Genomic DNA, 16656 nt, shown 5'->3' with positions numbered 1-16656 from the left:
AGAAGGTAATACTGAATAAGTTGTCAGAACTGGATAGTTTGGGGCTTGAAACCATATATTAGCATGGATATGTTGAAAATAGATCTATTACCACCTGTAACATGATGTTCTATAACAATATAATAACAGCTATGAATGAAAAAATGTGCTGTGATGTGATTTATATAGATTTAACTTCAGCATTTGACAGGATCATACACAAAGCACTAATCAATAAATTTGTACAACTAGGTATTGATGTACTGTTGATAAGATGGATAGCTGCATGGCTTACAGATAGGACATGGCAAGTATCACACACCAACTGGACAGGTGAAATCCTTGGTACAGTCAAGGTATCCCACAGGGCTCTATCCTAGGCCCTTACTTGTGTAGCTTGTATCTTTCAGACCTTACTTTTTCATCTGAGGTGTTCTACATTCTGTATGCTAGCGACCTGAAATTGGGTAAACTGATTACAAGTGTTACAGATCAGGCATGTCTGCAAAATAATTTGACTAAATTGACCATTTGGGCACAAGAGAATAATATGTTGATAAATGCATCAAAAAGTAAGCATATGAGATTTGGGAGACAAACTGAAAGGTGAATATTTAATACAGCACACAGTGATTGAAACTGTAGACTCATTTAAGGACCTGGGTATATGGGTAGATTTAGCTATGGGTTTTTCTAATCATATCAACCAATTGGCAATTGATAGTTATAGAATGATAGGTTGTATAAAAAGATTTATAAAGACTAGGAAATCAAACATAACGAAGTCATTGTTTGTTATAGTTACATTAGACCCAAACTTGAATATGGAATAACAATGTGGAAACCCTATAGAAAAACAAGCATGAATAAACTGGAAAGAGTACAGCGAAAATATACCAAGGGGGCATCTGTGGATGTGAAAATCTAAGTTATTATGAAAGACTAAAATATCTGAACTTGTACATTGTCTCTTATAGGGCATTTAAGGACAGCTACCGCTGGGAATGTTTGGGGTTATCAAAACGTACTAGAGAATCATCAGATAGTCTATGCAGAAGATTCTATAGGAATGAGAAGTGTACTAACTGGTTCTCTGACAGAGTAGCTGATGCTTGGAACAGACTACCAAATTACATTAAAGCAAGTACTAGTTTAGATATTTTTAAGAACAGCCTGGACATTTATTATGGGAACAAGTGTTTTGTTATATTGGCAAGCAAGAAGGGCATTAATACCCGTGCTTGAAACATTTGTATGAATGTATGTAATTATGTAAAATGTTAAGAACTATATTTAATATTGTGAAATCCATCTTTTTATGTAATTACTGATTAATTAGAAATTCAGTGCTGTTAATCTGAGACAAAAGATTAAGTATTTTGCTGAAATATGTCCTTAACTTTGATAATAATTGTTTGGACCATTATGGACCTTTGATAAAAGCTGACCTAGAAAAAAATGGTCAGAAGCAGTTTTATTTAGATAATCAAGAAATTGCAATCATTGTGTGTATATACATATATATATATATATATATATATATATATATATATATATATATTAAATTGTAATATGTAGCCAATTAAAGTGCAGTGATATACATTTCTCCAACTGTATAATTATTAGATTGAGTGATATATTTTGTTGTAATTTTATAACTGGTAGACTGAGAAGAAATTGTAGAATCAGACTCTTTGCCTTTGTAATAACATAAAAGGATTTTAGGGTCAGCCGCACCATTTCAAACCTTAAATTGCTCCTGTGTAGTCTTCACTACTGACAGAATACTCCTTTTTGCAAAAGGTGTAATGAAATGCATTGTCTCTTAATAAAAAAGTGTTCTCAACTTCTGCAATATAGTTTCGTATTAATTTTTCCATAACACTTTATATACCTTATAAAAATCAATGTTCATAATGCTTGCTTATCATCGAGTTCAACTGATCTGGCATTGCAAAGTATTAAAGCTATGATCTACTAATGAGCTTCATCCAGTAGTTCAGGGTTTGATTCCCTCAGCTTCAGTTTGCCTGCTGTGTCACTCTCAGCAAGTCATATAACCAGAAAGTGCTACTTATTCCTAGTGAGTTTACTGTACTAAAAAACATGAATTAAAAAATTGTGCAGCTGTAAAACTGCCAAGGCAGTATACAAGGCAGAAAATAATTATTTTTACTGTAGTCTTGTGTCAGGTAGACTCGAAATCTTTCAGGATGTAAAATGTTAGTGGTTATATGTCCTCTGTACAGCCATAAAAGGACATGGGCAACCACAAATGATGTCTATTTTTGTGGAATTTATTTGGCTCTATAGATTCCAGGAATTATTGCATGATAAATTTAGGTTTAGCTTTAGACTAATACTTGTCAAGAGTTTAAAATACTGGTTATGTTCCTGTTTTCTGCTCAGAAGAATTTCTGATATTTGGAGAACTTGTGTACCATTACTGAGTGCTAATTATTTGCCACAGCTAATCATCTTCTTATATATGTTGAAAATAATAACAGAAAAAGCCACAAAAAATAAATGACCCAAAAAATAACTAAATCTGACCAGGGAACATGTCAAACAGTACCACTTTATTGGATATGACTTAGCGCTTTTGTTCCTAAAAAAAAAAGAACTTTGTCAGAATCTAATCAAACCAAATCCTGTGCCATTAAATAACTTATTCAATTAATCACCAGAATTAAATTATACTCTTAAAGGCATATATCACTAAAAACAATTAGAAGTAGATAATTTGTAGATTAATACAGTGATACTTAAAACATTAAAAAAATAGATCACAAACCACTTGAAAAGCCAAAAGGATCTATATTTAAACTCTGTCATCTCTCGGTGGCAAAACACAGTTTACTGAGACAAATTCTTTAATGCCAGTAAAATGTGTAACATTTAATAGTAACTGCCAATGCAACTCTCAGTATTCTAAGTAGCTCCCCCAATTCCCACCTCTCACATTTCTCTATAACAAAAAATAAACAATTTGTAAAACTGTTAAATGAATTAGTGTGTTTACTGAAGGCATTAGTGTGGTCTCCCTTCTTAATTACATATAGATGTTGGCAAATTTTCTTCCTAAATAACTACACTGAAGCTGAAGATGCAGCAAACATACTGGATGATAAATTTATCTCTAACTTTGCCCCTCTTTCACCTCCATATGTCCCTCAAGATATACCTGAAACTGGCTCACTTCCATCTATCACATAAGATCAAGTTCTAAAAGTGCTATCAAAAGCCAAAAATACTGCATTGATGATAATATCCTTGGATGCAAATTAAATAGCGTAAAGCATGACTTAGCCACACCCATAACAACACTGTTCAATCTTAGCCTCCTTAAAGGTTTTGTATAACATAATAGAGAACAGCTACATTCATCCCCCTGCATAAGGGAGGACTTTCCAAAAGCACAGGCAATTACAGATCCATAAGTCTGACCAGCCTCATATGCAAAGCCATTGGAAAGGCTTATCATGCAATTAATTAATCAGGCCATAGGAGTATGGGAACATCCAAACATTGGACCAGCCTCAGTCTGGATTCATTAGGGACAGGTTATGTTTAATCATCCTGGTGGATTTTTTTGAAAAGGTCATCAAAGCAATGGATGAAAACAAAATGGTACACACACACCACATACCTCGACGTGGCCAAGGCTTTTGACACAATTCCCCATTCAGGCATAGTAGAAATGCTAATTAAACTGGGAATAAACCCCTATGTCAACTGCTGGATTGCCAACTGGCTCACAAATAGGATGCAGATAATCAAAATAGAAGAAGTTAACTCCAACAAAAAGACCAGTCACCAGTGGAGTCCCTGAGAGTTCTGTGCTGGGACATCTCCTGTTTGGCATCTGCTTTTCTGAAGTAAAAGCCAATACCAAAGGGCTGTGGATGACTAAGTTTGCAGATGACTGCATGCTAGAAGCAGTCACTGAATCCCCAAATTACTTAGCTGTCCTGTAGGAAAGTTTATTCCAAATAAATAACTGGTGTCAAAATCATGGACTGAAACTAAATGCCAAGAATGTATTATTATATCCTTTGGAAAGTTACCTACCCCAGGGAACTATCACATTGAAAATACACCCCTAAGAGTTGACCCGGTTATTTGGGAACTTACGATGAATGTAACCTAACTTTTGACCAACATTTGTCCATTGTTGTAAGAATGTCCTTCTATGTTGCACAGCTTATAAACAAAGGGATTGTGTCTAGATCTACGGATGTTATTGTCCCTCTTTACTCAGCCCTCATCAGGTCGGTCATTGAATACACTTCCCCCTTTGGCATGTACTTTTCCAGACACATGCAAAAACTGGAACACCTACAGAGATACCTCTCTAAAAGCATACAAGGCCTAAATGACGTGTCTTACATGGACTTATTCAAAGCCCTGTCACTATACTTGATACTGCTCGATATCCTACTGACTGCTAAGAGGAAATCTGTGTCTGGCATACAAGGCATCCTGTGACCCATCACTGATGGATTTACTGCACATCAGCAAGTCAAATAGCATCAGAAACACTCAGTATAGGGATCTAAATCTTTTCTGCAACATCAACAGAATGGTTTGGAGGGGCAGGTATATCTCACAGAGGATAACGCTGCTGTGGAACAGACTCCCCATCCACATAAAGCAAAGTTCATCCCTTTCCATATTCAAGATCAACTTAAATATATGGATGGGAAACAGAAAATTTACCCCAAGAGTGCCCCCTGTACTACTAAAGGACAGAGGCAGATCCTAAATGCTTTATCCCATGCATGGGCCCCCTCAAATTATCTATAGTGTGATCCCAATTATCCTCATTAGGGCTAATAAATAATTATCAACCATGTGATGGGTAAGGCCAGTCTACAACCAAATGGGATAGGTTATTTTCAGTAAAAAAAGGGAACTTTGCTAGGCTTAAAAATAGCATAGTACGTACCTATGAACAATATTGGCTTAACACCACAGGACTGACGGATTCCACTCACTCTCATCCACTCCAAATGCTTGCATAAGAAGCCCCTCCACACTTGAAGCACTAGATTGAAGCAAATGAGCATCATAGCTGCATTCTGCACGAGTCACTTTACTGTGCATAATGTAATGGGAAGTGCTCCCATTAAGGGCCATCCAGTGATCTGTCCCATGCAGCAGGTGACACTGAACATATTTCACATTACTGCTTAAGTACTCATATCCTACGGCTATGGCAGTTTTGAACACAAACTAGCTCATGATGTAGACTAAGGTGAATTTTTTTAAATTAATATTAGACACTGCTGTTATACTATGGCTTTTCTCTTTTTGGACTGTTTTAAAGCTGTGTTGTTGCTTTCATTTTTATCTTTATTTGCTGATTAAGAAAGCTGCACGGCATCCATCAAATGGATCTGCTCTACTCTGTTTTGCACAATCCTGAATTATCTTTCCTCCCTTTTTTTCTGTAATTGATAATACACATATGTATAAAATAATAACTTTTATGCCTTGCTACTACCTCACAAGACCCTCTCTTAGTTTCAGAAGAACTGAAGCAATAGTTCTAGAAAAAAGTAGCCGTGCAACCTTGCTAAGGGAAATGTATGCCAAATGCTAGTACATAACAGACTTATCCCTCCCCTACCTTCCTCTCCCTGTCATACTGCTTAGATAGGGATACTGTTCTCACTGAAGTACATAAACATTGCTTCAGTGACATTTAGATCCGTCATGGAAAGCAAGACCCATGCACCATACCTTTGGTTCCCTGTCCATTACAGAAACAAGATGGCTTGTACCACTTTCTGCCTTATGAGGAGTTGCTTCAAAGATGCAATGTGGTATTTTCAACTGACATGTTTGGTAGAGCTGCCAAATCTCTTTTGGCATACAGTGCTTTCACTTCTACCATTTATCTTACTGCAGACTGTTTCACTTCATTCCACCACAAGCATTATTATCCCCTTTCTCAGCCCTGTGGAAACTATGCCATTTCCTGCTGTACCTTTATTACTTAAAATTAATGCTCTGAGGCCATTTGTTACTGCTTTGGGAAATTCTTTAATTTATTGGCTTCATCAAAAGTCATTTTTTTATGCTAAGATTAAACATAGCCCTAAAGCAGATTGTAACTCTTAAAGGAAGAAGCTGTGAAGCAGATCTATATTAGTTCATTGAATGGCTATTCAGTGAATACCCATTCGTCGAACATCTATTTATGAATGGCGGATTTTCACTAGGCAAACCAGAGGTTGGCTATTGTCTGGAATTTGCCTTTTTCCTACTGTAGTGTGATCTCAGAGTTAGTGTGGGGGGCACAGCCCCTCACAATGGGGGATGTGGGGGGGGTGTAGCCGCAAACCTTGGCAGGTTTTAAATTGTATGTTTTTTTTTTTTTTTTTGCGGTTGCTCAGTTGGACAACCGCTTGTTTGCCCGAGTGAAAATCTGCCGTTCTCTGAAGAGCGGCTTCGATAAATAGGTGTTTGATGAATGGGTATTCACTGAGAAGCCATTTGAAGAACTGATATAGATCACTGTGAAGCACCTCACAAAGTGCAAAACTGTGTAAGTGTGAGTGTGTGTGTGTGTGTGTGTGTGTGTGTGTGTGTGTGTGTGTGTGTGTGTGTGTGTGTGTCGGAAAGGGGGAAGGGAGGCTTGCCTTCAGCAAAAAAAAACAATTTCAGTATGCCATCTTAGCCTAGTGCTTTTAGTAAAGCATCTCCAGGCACAGATGATTTGAAAGCAACCGTTACAATTGTTGAAGTGGAGCAAAAGCCATATTTTTGATGAAAGTTCAGTGTCTTATCTATGCTCTGTGCTTACAACTAAACAAAAGTAGGTGATTGTGCAAAAATACACATCCCTGCTTACTTGAGAAACTGTAAAATTTTATTTGATCATTTTTAAAGGCATGATAAAAATAAATCACCAACCTGCTTTAATCGTTTAATTTCTTGTTCAAGTTCAGATTCCTTTGTCTTTGCATTATATTCACTCAGGCCAGTAGAAGGAATTCTTACTCGACCAGACCGTTCACATTCTAATTTAAAGACCTGAAGATGTTCCAATTCTCTCCTTAAATCCTCGATCAGCTGTAAAAATATAAAAATGATGAACTGACAAATAGTTTTACGTATTCACTAAACATGTTTAAAATAAAATAGCTAGAGAGCTGGAAAAAAAAGACTGTATGTATGACAGGCTGCCTGGAACACTGTTGCCATTTCCTTTCCATGCTTATATCAATACAGCTGAAGTGTGCTGACATCATCTTATTGGTGGGGGACACCTAATTCACTATTTGCAAATGCATTTCTCCACAGTTTTTATTCTATCCTGCCATGAGTGGCTTCTTGGACTCAGTACCAGTGAAGACTAAAAGATTACTAAAAACTGTTGCGGTATAAAGAATAACAGGAGTACAGTAGCAGACCCCAGTTTGGAAGAAACCACATTCTTCTAGTTTAGGGGATTCGGTTATTCATATGGTTAAACAAGGTGTGTGAAGGAACATGAAGGCAAGGTGCTCACCTAGTACCTTATCAGGGATGCACAAAAAGTGACTTCTCAGAAACGTAGGAATAACTGCATGGGGTAGGAAGACTGACTTCTTTAAGAAGTCTTATAGCCCTGAAGCAAAGGGGTATACCCTTACCATTCATCTGTCTAATGCTGGTTTGTTCAGATGAACAGAACCAGTGTCCCCCTTAGCATGTGATGATAACTGCTTCATGCTCACATGGCACCAATATTGGGGAAGTGACTATCTGTAATATGTCACAGATGCACATCTGTAGTCTGCACTATAAGGCCATGAGTGCACTGTAACATATGATGAGGCATGGCTGCACTCTTATTCCAAGGCCAGAAGAGTACTGTTATAACTAAAGGGATATGACATACCCTAGAATTTACAGACATGACTATACTCCTTAGATATTATGGGAAATAACTGTACTCTAGTATTATAAGGCCATGACTGTACTCCTGCAATACATTACAGGGCCATGATTATACTACTATATTGCATGAGAGGGTAACATCTTATCCCAGTATTATAACATCATGACTGTAGTCATATAGTATATACACAACAAAATCTAGAGATTTTTGAAAGGTATAAAAAAGAAACATGGACATGGGAAATAAAGTAAGATCTGATATGGTGCAATACTTATGCAAAGGAGAAATTAATACAAAAGCAGCTCCAAAGATTTTCAAAGAAAAATACAGGCAAAGGCATCCAGATATGGAACATTTCACAATACAAAAGATAAAATCACAAAGGGGTAACACAGAACAAAAGATCAGTAATGCATAAGTTATAAAAGTAGAAGCTGAAGTTATGGAATACCTGCGAAGTGAAAGATTTAGTGTAGAAAGTCTAACACAGGTTATGTCACAGCATGATGTAACAATGAGTCCCAAAAGTAAGGAGAATCATGAGGAGTGGGAGACAACTGAAAAAGAAATATGGCTGTGGGAAAGAAAAAGAGATTTGATATCATGCAATATTTATGTGAAGGAGAAAGCAAAACTATTCAATACAAAAAAGCAGCAAAAAAAGATATTTGAGGAGAAATACAGACAAAGGCATCTGCATATGGAAAATTTTACAATGTAAAAAATAAGAAAACAAAGGGGGAAAGTAGAAAAGAGGATTAGTAATGGAGAAGTTAAAGAAATAGAAACTGAGGTTGTGGACTACATGAGTAGTGAAGGATTTAGTGTAGAAAATCTAACTCTGATAACAGCACAGCATGATAGAATAATGAATCCCCAAATTAAGGAGAAACCAGTAGAGCACGAAGCATCTGATCAGTATATGTATATAAGCATATGAAGATACTTTGGAGCCTTTAGTAGGAAACCAGTACAACAATTCAGTTGGAGTTGCACAGCAAGGGAAGGAACAGGAAACAGTAGGAACTCTGATGCAGTCAATATTATGGAGTGCTAGGCCAGTAATTTCCCATATGAAAGAGCAACAGATGACACAGACTGAGGTTGAAGAGAATATGGCACAGGAAGATCTTCTGGAACTTTCTGTAAAATACCTGCAGGAAACAGAGAACAAAGAATGTGTCCTTAGTTTAGAAGAAAATGATCAATGAGAAGAATTGCTTGAATTAGTAGAGATGGATAGACATATTAAGATCAATGAAAGAAACAGACAACAGAAAGTCAATAAGACCCAAAATGTTAGACGTTTGATAAAACAAATTAACACAGTAATTAAGTCTGTTCATATAAATTAATGTGACATAACAGAACTAAATTCGATATATTACTGTGCAGCTTATAATCCACGGTGGTGGTGCTGCGGTAGCGCTGTCGCCTCACAGTAAGACGCTGTCCGGTTCGACTCTCAGCTACAGCGTCTTCTGCGTGGAGACATGCGTGAATGGGCATACCTTCGTTGAAGGTTATACGTTAGGGCTGGCAACTCAGCACATAAAAATCAACTGCCAATCATTAGCAGACTGGAGTTCCGCTGTGGCGACCCCTAACTGGGAAAAAGCTGAAAGACACAACCACTGTGCAGCTTATAACAGATAAAGTTTTACCACAAAAACACAGGGCAGTAAGGGAAAAGAAGGGGAGAAATCAAGTGCCATCATGGAAGTATTGAATAGAGAAAACTATAAAGCAATTAAGACAAGAAGTGTCACTGTTAGAAGAGTACAGAAGAGAGAACAGATCAACAAAAATACTCATAAAGATAGACATGATAAAAGCAATGCATAGTATCGGAACAGACCAGGATCTGCCATACATTGCAAATAATAAATGAAAACTATCAGCACAGGCAGAAAAACTTAAAAAGATATGCAGATAAATATAAAGGAAAAGTATAAAAGAAGCAATTTACTGATGACCCAAAAAAGTTCTACAGACAACTGGAAAACAAAGCAAAAGGAAAAGAAACACCAACAAAAAAAGAAGAAATAGACACATTTTGGAGAACTAGCTATGACGATCCTGTGGAACATAACAAAGATGCTGAATGGATAGAAAAATAAAAGAAAAAATAAGAAGTTTGAATGTACAGGATATGAAATGAGATGAAATAATGTCCAGAGAAACTGAAACAAAATTAAAAAAAGCTCCTAATTGGAAATGCAGTACCTAACTTCTGACAAAAAGTATTAACATCTTTACATGATTAGCCATGAGTAAGAACTATTTATATGCGAACCCTGAATAGACACCTGCCTGGTCAACAAAAGTAAAAACGATACTCCTCCTTAAGATTGAACCTGCAAGATATTCTAAAAACTACAGACCAATAACTTGCCTTCTGACAACTTATAAACTATACACTGGAACTGATGCAGGCAGTGTTTATTTACAAGAAAACTCAATCATGGTAATAGAACAAAAAGGTAACAAAAGAAAGTCGTATGGAACAAAGGATCACTTGTTAAATAAAGTCATAATGGAGAATTGTACAAAGGGGAAGAATCTAAGTATGGTACGGATAAGACTACAAAAAAGCATTTGACAGCATCCCACATTCAAGCAAAAAAAAAGAGTGCTTACAAATGTTTAAGATACACCCTACATTAATCAATTACATGACAGTGACCATGAAACAGTGGTAAACCACTTTACAGCTAAGCGATAATAAAGGGCAAATTGTTATCTCAAGGGTAAAAATTCAAAGAGGGATATTTCAAGGTGACTCTTCACCACTGCTCTTTTGTCTTGCCCGTAACCCATTAAACTGTCTATTTAACAGGTTAGGTCATGAGTACAATTTGGCTTCCAGAAAACAAGAAAGTATAAAGACTTATCTTCTCTTTGTGCATGACCTAAAACTGTATGGTTCATCAGATGAGGAACTTAAACCTCAACTACAAGTAGTCAAAACTTTCTCAGATGATATAAAAATGTCATTTGTTCTTCTTGATAAATGTCCAAAAGCAACCTTTAAACCAGGAAAGCTGCAGCACCAAGAAAAAAGAAAATATCAGTTTTGGACAGGAATGTGATAAGAAAGGACTTGATCAAAAGGGAGTATATAAATATTTGGGAATTGATGAAGGATCAACAACAAAACATGAACAAATGCAAATAAAACTTATTAAGGAATTTTTATAAGACTAAAATTAATATTGAAAACAGCTTTGACATCAAGAAACAAAGTCCAAGCTGTAAATCAATTTGTTCTTCCTGTTCTAACTTATAGTTCTGGGGTGACTGACTGGCCCCAAAAGGTACTGGATCAGTTGGATAGGAAAACAAGAAAAATGCTTCACACTTGTCAAATAATTTATAAATATCAGTTTACACCAAGATTATATATCCCCCGTTCTGAAGGAGGTAAGGGCCTCCTCAAAACTGATTACACGTGCAGATCTGCAATTGTGGGACTGCATACATATTTGCTGACCTCATAAGATCCAAACATAGTAAAAGTTTTAAAACTGGAGAAGAATAAAGTTACTTCCCTGCTTAGTTTAGCAGAAGCATATCAGTGTCAAGCAGGAAGAGAAATCAAACCAGAAGTAGACAAAAATCAGGCAACAAATGAATGTGCCAAAAAAACAGAAGAAAGCATATAAGGTGAAGGATCACATGAGAAGGCAAGAAATGAGAAAAAAGCATAAATATAGCTGCAAGTACAGAAAACTCCTGGAACAACCTCATATCAATCAGGATTTAATGCAGGAATGGTTAAGGAGAAGTGAATTTAAACCAAAAGACAAAATGTTAATGTTGGCGGCCCAGGCTACATACACATTGGTTTGCAAAGTCTGTTGAACACATTGGAGGAGCAGACTAATGCAGCTTTTGTAAAACAGAATTGGAAACAGTCGCAAATCTTGTTGCTGGGTGTCATACACTAATGGCAGAAGGCCTGTATACTGAAAGGACTGTTGCACTGGGGATTATGCAAATATTATAATACTGAAGTAGCTGAGATGCACTGGAAACATAATCCACAAAGCATTATAGAAAATACTGAAGTTTATATCACATTAGATCACCCATTACCAACAGTTCAAAAAACAGATGTGAGAAAACCAAATATAGCAGTTCATGAAAAGAAGACTAAAGTAGCATTGATCATTGAAATTGCTAAACCCAGTGATTACAGTGTCCTACTTAAAGAGAGAAATTGTAAAATACCAGAAACAATGGTAATTTTACAGTGTCCTACTTAAAGAAAGAAATCGTAAAATGCCAGAAACAATGGTAATATGGAAGAAAGATACCCAGTCAGTTCCAGCAGTAGTAGGAGTATAGGGTCTTAAAAAAAAGAATTTACAGTCATACTTAGATATGTTACCAGTACATGTAACACTGTATGAACTGCAGAAAGAGTCAATTATGGGCACATTCTGGTGCTGCGAAGAGCACTTCTGGCTAACATCAAAGACTGAAACAATACTAATTTAATGAACTTTAATCTTACTTTGACTTAGGAATGGTGTCCATTCCCATCAAGGTATTAGGAACCCAAAAGTCTTGGAGAAATTAAAAAGTGAAAGACTATATATACTAGAGGGACATTATTATAGTCCTTTAACGTATTATGAGACAAAGCCCACTATTATGAGTCATGACTGTACTCCTACAATGTATTATAGGGCAAATAGTGCAGTCCGGTAATATATTACAGCTGTGTGACTGCTTTCCTGTATTTTATCATGACTGTTGTCATGTATTAGTGAAACATGACTGCGTTTCGCATGCCCATATAGTTATAGATCGATTTACATTTAGGTGTTTAGTCCTCATAACAGCAAACACTGTTCTATCTTGCCTAAAATTCTTTAATTGCCTGCATATATTAAGGTCTGTAGAAAGAGATTAAGGTCTGTAGAGAGGAAAGGTTGCATTTCAAAATTATTGTTTTTTTTTTTTTTTTAATGAGCTAATGTTGTTTAAACTTTCCAGTTCTAAACATTTTCCAGATTCTTTGTCAATCTATCACATGTGGTTTGGGATTGTCGGTAACATTTGTTGGAGGGGGTAGTGATTTAGACTCATACATACCCTTTAGAGTTCTGTTGGGAAAAGCTTTAATCCATTTAAAGGCTATCACATTTTAAACTGCTCATCTTCTGATTGAATGCATGCTAATAAAAGGAAATGTATTCCAGAGACATGTAACATACTGACCTCTGTTGTTGCATCTCTTTCTTTCTGAAACTGATGTCGATTTTGTCTTAATTTGTCCATCATCTTTTTATATAAATCCATCTCATCTTGTAGCCGCAAACTAGTATCTTCGAGCTTGTCTGACATTCGTTGTCTTTCCTGACAAAAACATGAATATGGTCATGAACATTTTATATATATATATATATATATATATATATATATATATATATATATATATATATATACACACACACACACATCATGAAAAACAAGTGAACTGATGCACTGTTATGGACTCAGTATTAGATGAAATATTGGACTGAATAAAAATCATCACATTTAAACAACTTAATATAAAATATATAGTATTTTTACGGCTGTTTACAAATGACCTCAGTACTGTGAACTATCATCCACTTAGCTTCACCCTCATCCTGATTTTCACTCATTTTCTCAATCTGTCTGTCTTTCGTCTTTTCCCGGTTAGGGGTTGCCACAGTGGAACTCCAGTCCGCTAATGACTGGCACTAGATTTTTATGTGCTGGCTTGCCGGGCCTAACGCACAACCTTCAGTGAAGGAACGCCCATTCACGCATGTCGACACACAGAAGACGCTCTAACTGAGAATCGAACGTGCAACATTTAACTGTGAGGCGACAACGCTACCACAGCACCACAACCGCAGTTCACTCATTTTCTCAATAACTGCCTCAAAGTCAGTAGCAACAAGAGAAAAAACCACAGCATGTCCAGTCACTATTCCTTCTACCTTTCCAGGGGAGAAAGCCTCTCTGGCTTTTAGGGTCAACATCACTTCCGCACAGAGGAGAGAGGCTGGCTATGGAAGTGTGCCATTCTACATCTTGGAGCATTTTTTAATGCTTAAGCCATACTTTTTTTCTTGGACTATGGCATGCAGTGATGCCAAAACTTGTTCAAGCATGTACGTGTGCAGGTATCCTCCTGTCCCCTGTAATGTGGGCCATGGTAAATATTTTCCTGCCTTCTTCAGGGATGATACAGTGAAGCCTGAAACCCCACTCAACACCCTCAGACTGCTAAGCTAGCATCTGGCCACTCTAGCTTACCTCTTTTCACCTGGCCAACCCTCTGACAGCACAGATCACTAGTTAAACCCAAGTCACTGGAAGCAAAGATGGATAACCTGCATTTGTGCTAGTAGGTTAGCATAAGTTTGTCTTCTAAGAAAGGTATATTTGTATAAAAATTGATCTACCTGGTTAAGTGTAACTGTCCAGCATGCAAAAATTATCAGTGATAAACATCAGATCATTTTGATGAATGGTGAGAAAGACAGAGTCAGTGAGAAATAGAGACAACCTAGATTCATAGGTAAAGACTAGGCTATCAGTCTGCCGACTATTACAAGTCAAGCCAATAACCAGAGTTCAGAATCAAACCTTTTACCTTACATCTGTGAAGTATAAAGGCCTTAGCCATTATGCCAACCCACGCCCCAACACTCAACTGGCAGAATTGTCATTAATATATTCAAGGCTGGATTCTTGAAATAAGGGCACTGGCATTACAAAAGTTTGCTACAAGGCAGTTTACAGTGATGAAGACCTGAAGGAGGATGCCTTGGTAGGCCAAGGTGGGGGGATGAAGAGTGGAGCAGCACTAGAGGGGGAGCAAATCTAGCATGGTATACACATGCACCATGCTAGCCTTGCTTCCCCTCCAATGCTGCAGGTGTATGACAAGTTGTTGAATGGCAACTTGTCAAACACCAAAAATCACGGTCATAGATGACTGAAAATCAGCTGATCATATGTGCAAAGAGTTATTTTGTGCAAGACTGCCGTACAGTGGGTATTGGGGAATTTGCCCTATCCCTACTGAAGTGTGATCTCAGAACTATATTATCAGCACAGGGTGGGGAGTTTGCAGGGGGGCTTGCCTCCCTGCAGAAAAAAAAATGAAACCTGTTCTTTTCTTTCTTTTTTTTTGGATCTGCTAACCTGAGGCCTGGGACTAAGGAGAGGAGGGGAGCCGGTGAAGAAGCAGGCATAGCAGCCCTTATGGCCATAAAAGCATTAAATAAGCTCTGGGAAAAGGCCTGCCAGTCTGGTTGTTTTTTCTGCAGGAGGGGAAGCATGTTTAGTCTTTTGCTTCTTTTTGATGGAAGGCTTAGAGGGCGGAGAAGCTAAGGCAGGTCTAGATTATGTTTGTTCAGAAGCAGAGGAAGTGTCCGTCTGGATAACTGTAAGGAGCCTAGGTTCCCCTTATCATTCAGCAGCTGATGTCTGCAAGACCTCCATGGATGTGCCTTCTGCCCTAGGTTCTGCAGCCTCCCGAACGGTACCCGCTGTGCCTGTTTTGGTAGATTCCAAACACTCCTCCAGGCTAACATCGGCCACAGGAGAGATACTGGGTGGAGGAGGTGCAGCAGCAGGTTTAGGCCTTGAAAGTTTAGCCTTCTTTTTAAGTGGCTCTACAGTCTGATCGGACAAGCCCTCCATTGCTTGCACCAAGCATTTAAGATGCTGGTTTTCTAGGTAAATATTAAGGGCATGTAGACGACTGCAGAGTATCTTAGTTATGAATGCTTGACAGATTGCACAGGCCTGATGGTTGTGTGTAGGCCCTAAGCAGAAAAGGCAGAGCTCATGGGTATCCTTATGGGGGATCTGATATCCGCACATGCACTTTCCTTTCCTGGATGACATGAACTTAAACAGACATGCAGTGACCCATGAGAAAGAGAAAAAATGGCCTCACTGGGGTACTTACCTTTTAATTCGAAGATCCAATGACAGGAACAGCAGGAAGAGCTGATGTTCAAATGGTGATAGAGAAGTTCTGAGGAAAAGTATGTGTAGACATCACTTTTATGGCCCATGCTCCCTCGAACAACATCAGATGTCTCACATACCTTGCAGTGACTAGAAGCATTTGTACACTGGCTGGAAGTTCGGGTAGCTAGCAGAGGATAACTCACGGGTTTGGAATACTGCAACATGAGAATAGAAGGACATCTACAAGTTGTGCTTGATCAGTTGTAATTCGATTTGCTGAAGTTTTGACCAGCTGTCATTCATATATACGGGTTTCTGGCAAGTAGATGAAATGCTTAAATGCCATCTGCAAACTTGGTCAGCCAGACAACTTTGACACTGGCCTTGACTTCCGAGAACTAGATGCCAGAAAAGAGTGAACCCAGCCCTGAGTGATTCTGTGGAGGTATGTTCCCCTATCCCAACTTCTTGGGTCAAATTTGAGAGCAAGTTGGAAATTCAGTATGTTACATAGGTGTTTTTGCCTAATTTCATGAGTTTGTTTATAATGCCCGAGTGGGGTATTGTATCAAACACCTTGGCCAGGTCAAGGTAGACAGTACACAGTGCTTTGTTCCTTTCCACTGCCTTGGTGACCTTCTCAAAGATGTCTTCTAGACTGTGTAAGCATGATCTTCCCTTGAAAAAAAAACTGGGTTGGAAGCACTGTATGAAGTTTCCAATGTCATTATTAATCGTTTCCATGACCTTGACTAGTCAGACTAATGGGTTTATAGTCCCAGGGTCTATAGAAGGCCTGCCCTTATGCAGAGGGA

At 37.8% G+C, this 16656-nt stretch overlaps 1 protein-coding gene across 2 annotated transcripts in view; it reads right to left on the bottom strand.

Annotated features, from left to right (window-relative positions):
- Positions 1 to 16656, bottom strand: part of RAB11FIP4 (RAB11 family interacting protein 4) — a 600425-nt gene that overhangs the window by 47279 nt on the left and 536490 nt on the right. For both annotated transcript variants that reach the window (XM_044068094.1, XM_044068093.1), the window contains 2 exons: positions 13100 to 13237; positions 6901 to 7059 (listed from right to left, as the gene is read on the bottom strand). In XM_044068094.1, the coding sequence (XP_043924029.1) occupies positions 6901 to 7059; positions 13100 to 13237 (297 nt within the window). The remainder of the gene's footprint in view (positions 1 to 6900; positions 7060 to 13099; positions 13238 to 16656) is intronic.

The sequence above is a fragment of the Protopterus annectens genome, chromosome 4.part0 (assembly GCF_019279795.1).
Source record: "Protopterus annectens isolate FY-2018-M chromosome 4.part0, PAN1.0, whole genome shotgun sequence".
Taxonomy (NCBI): Eukaryota; Metazoa; Chordata; order Ceratodontiformes; family Protopteridae; genus Protopterus; species Protopterus annectens.
Note: the sequence above shows the minus strand (reverse complement) of the source record. Positions and strands in the feature narration are given on the sequence as shown.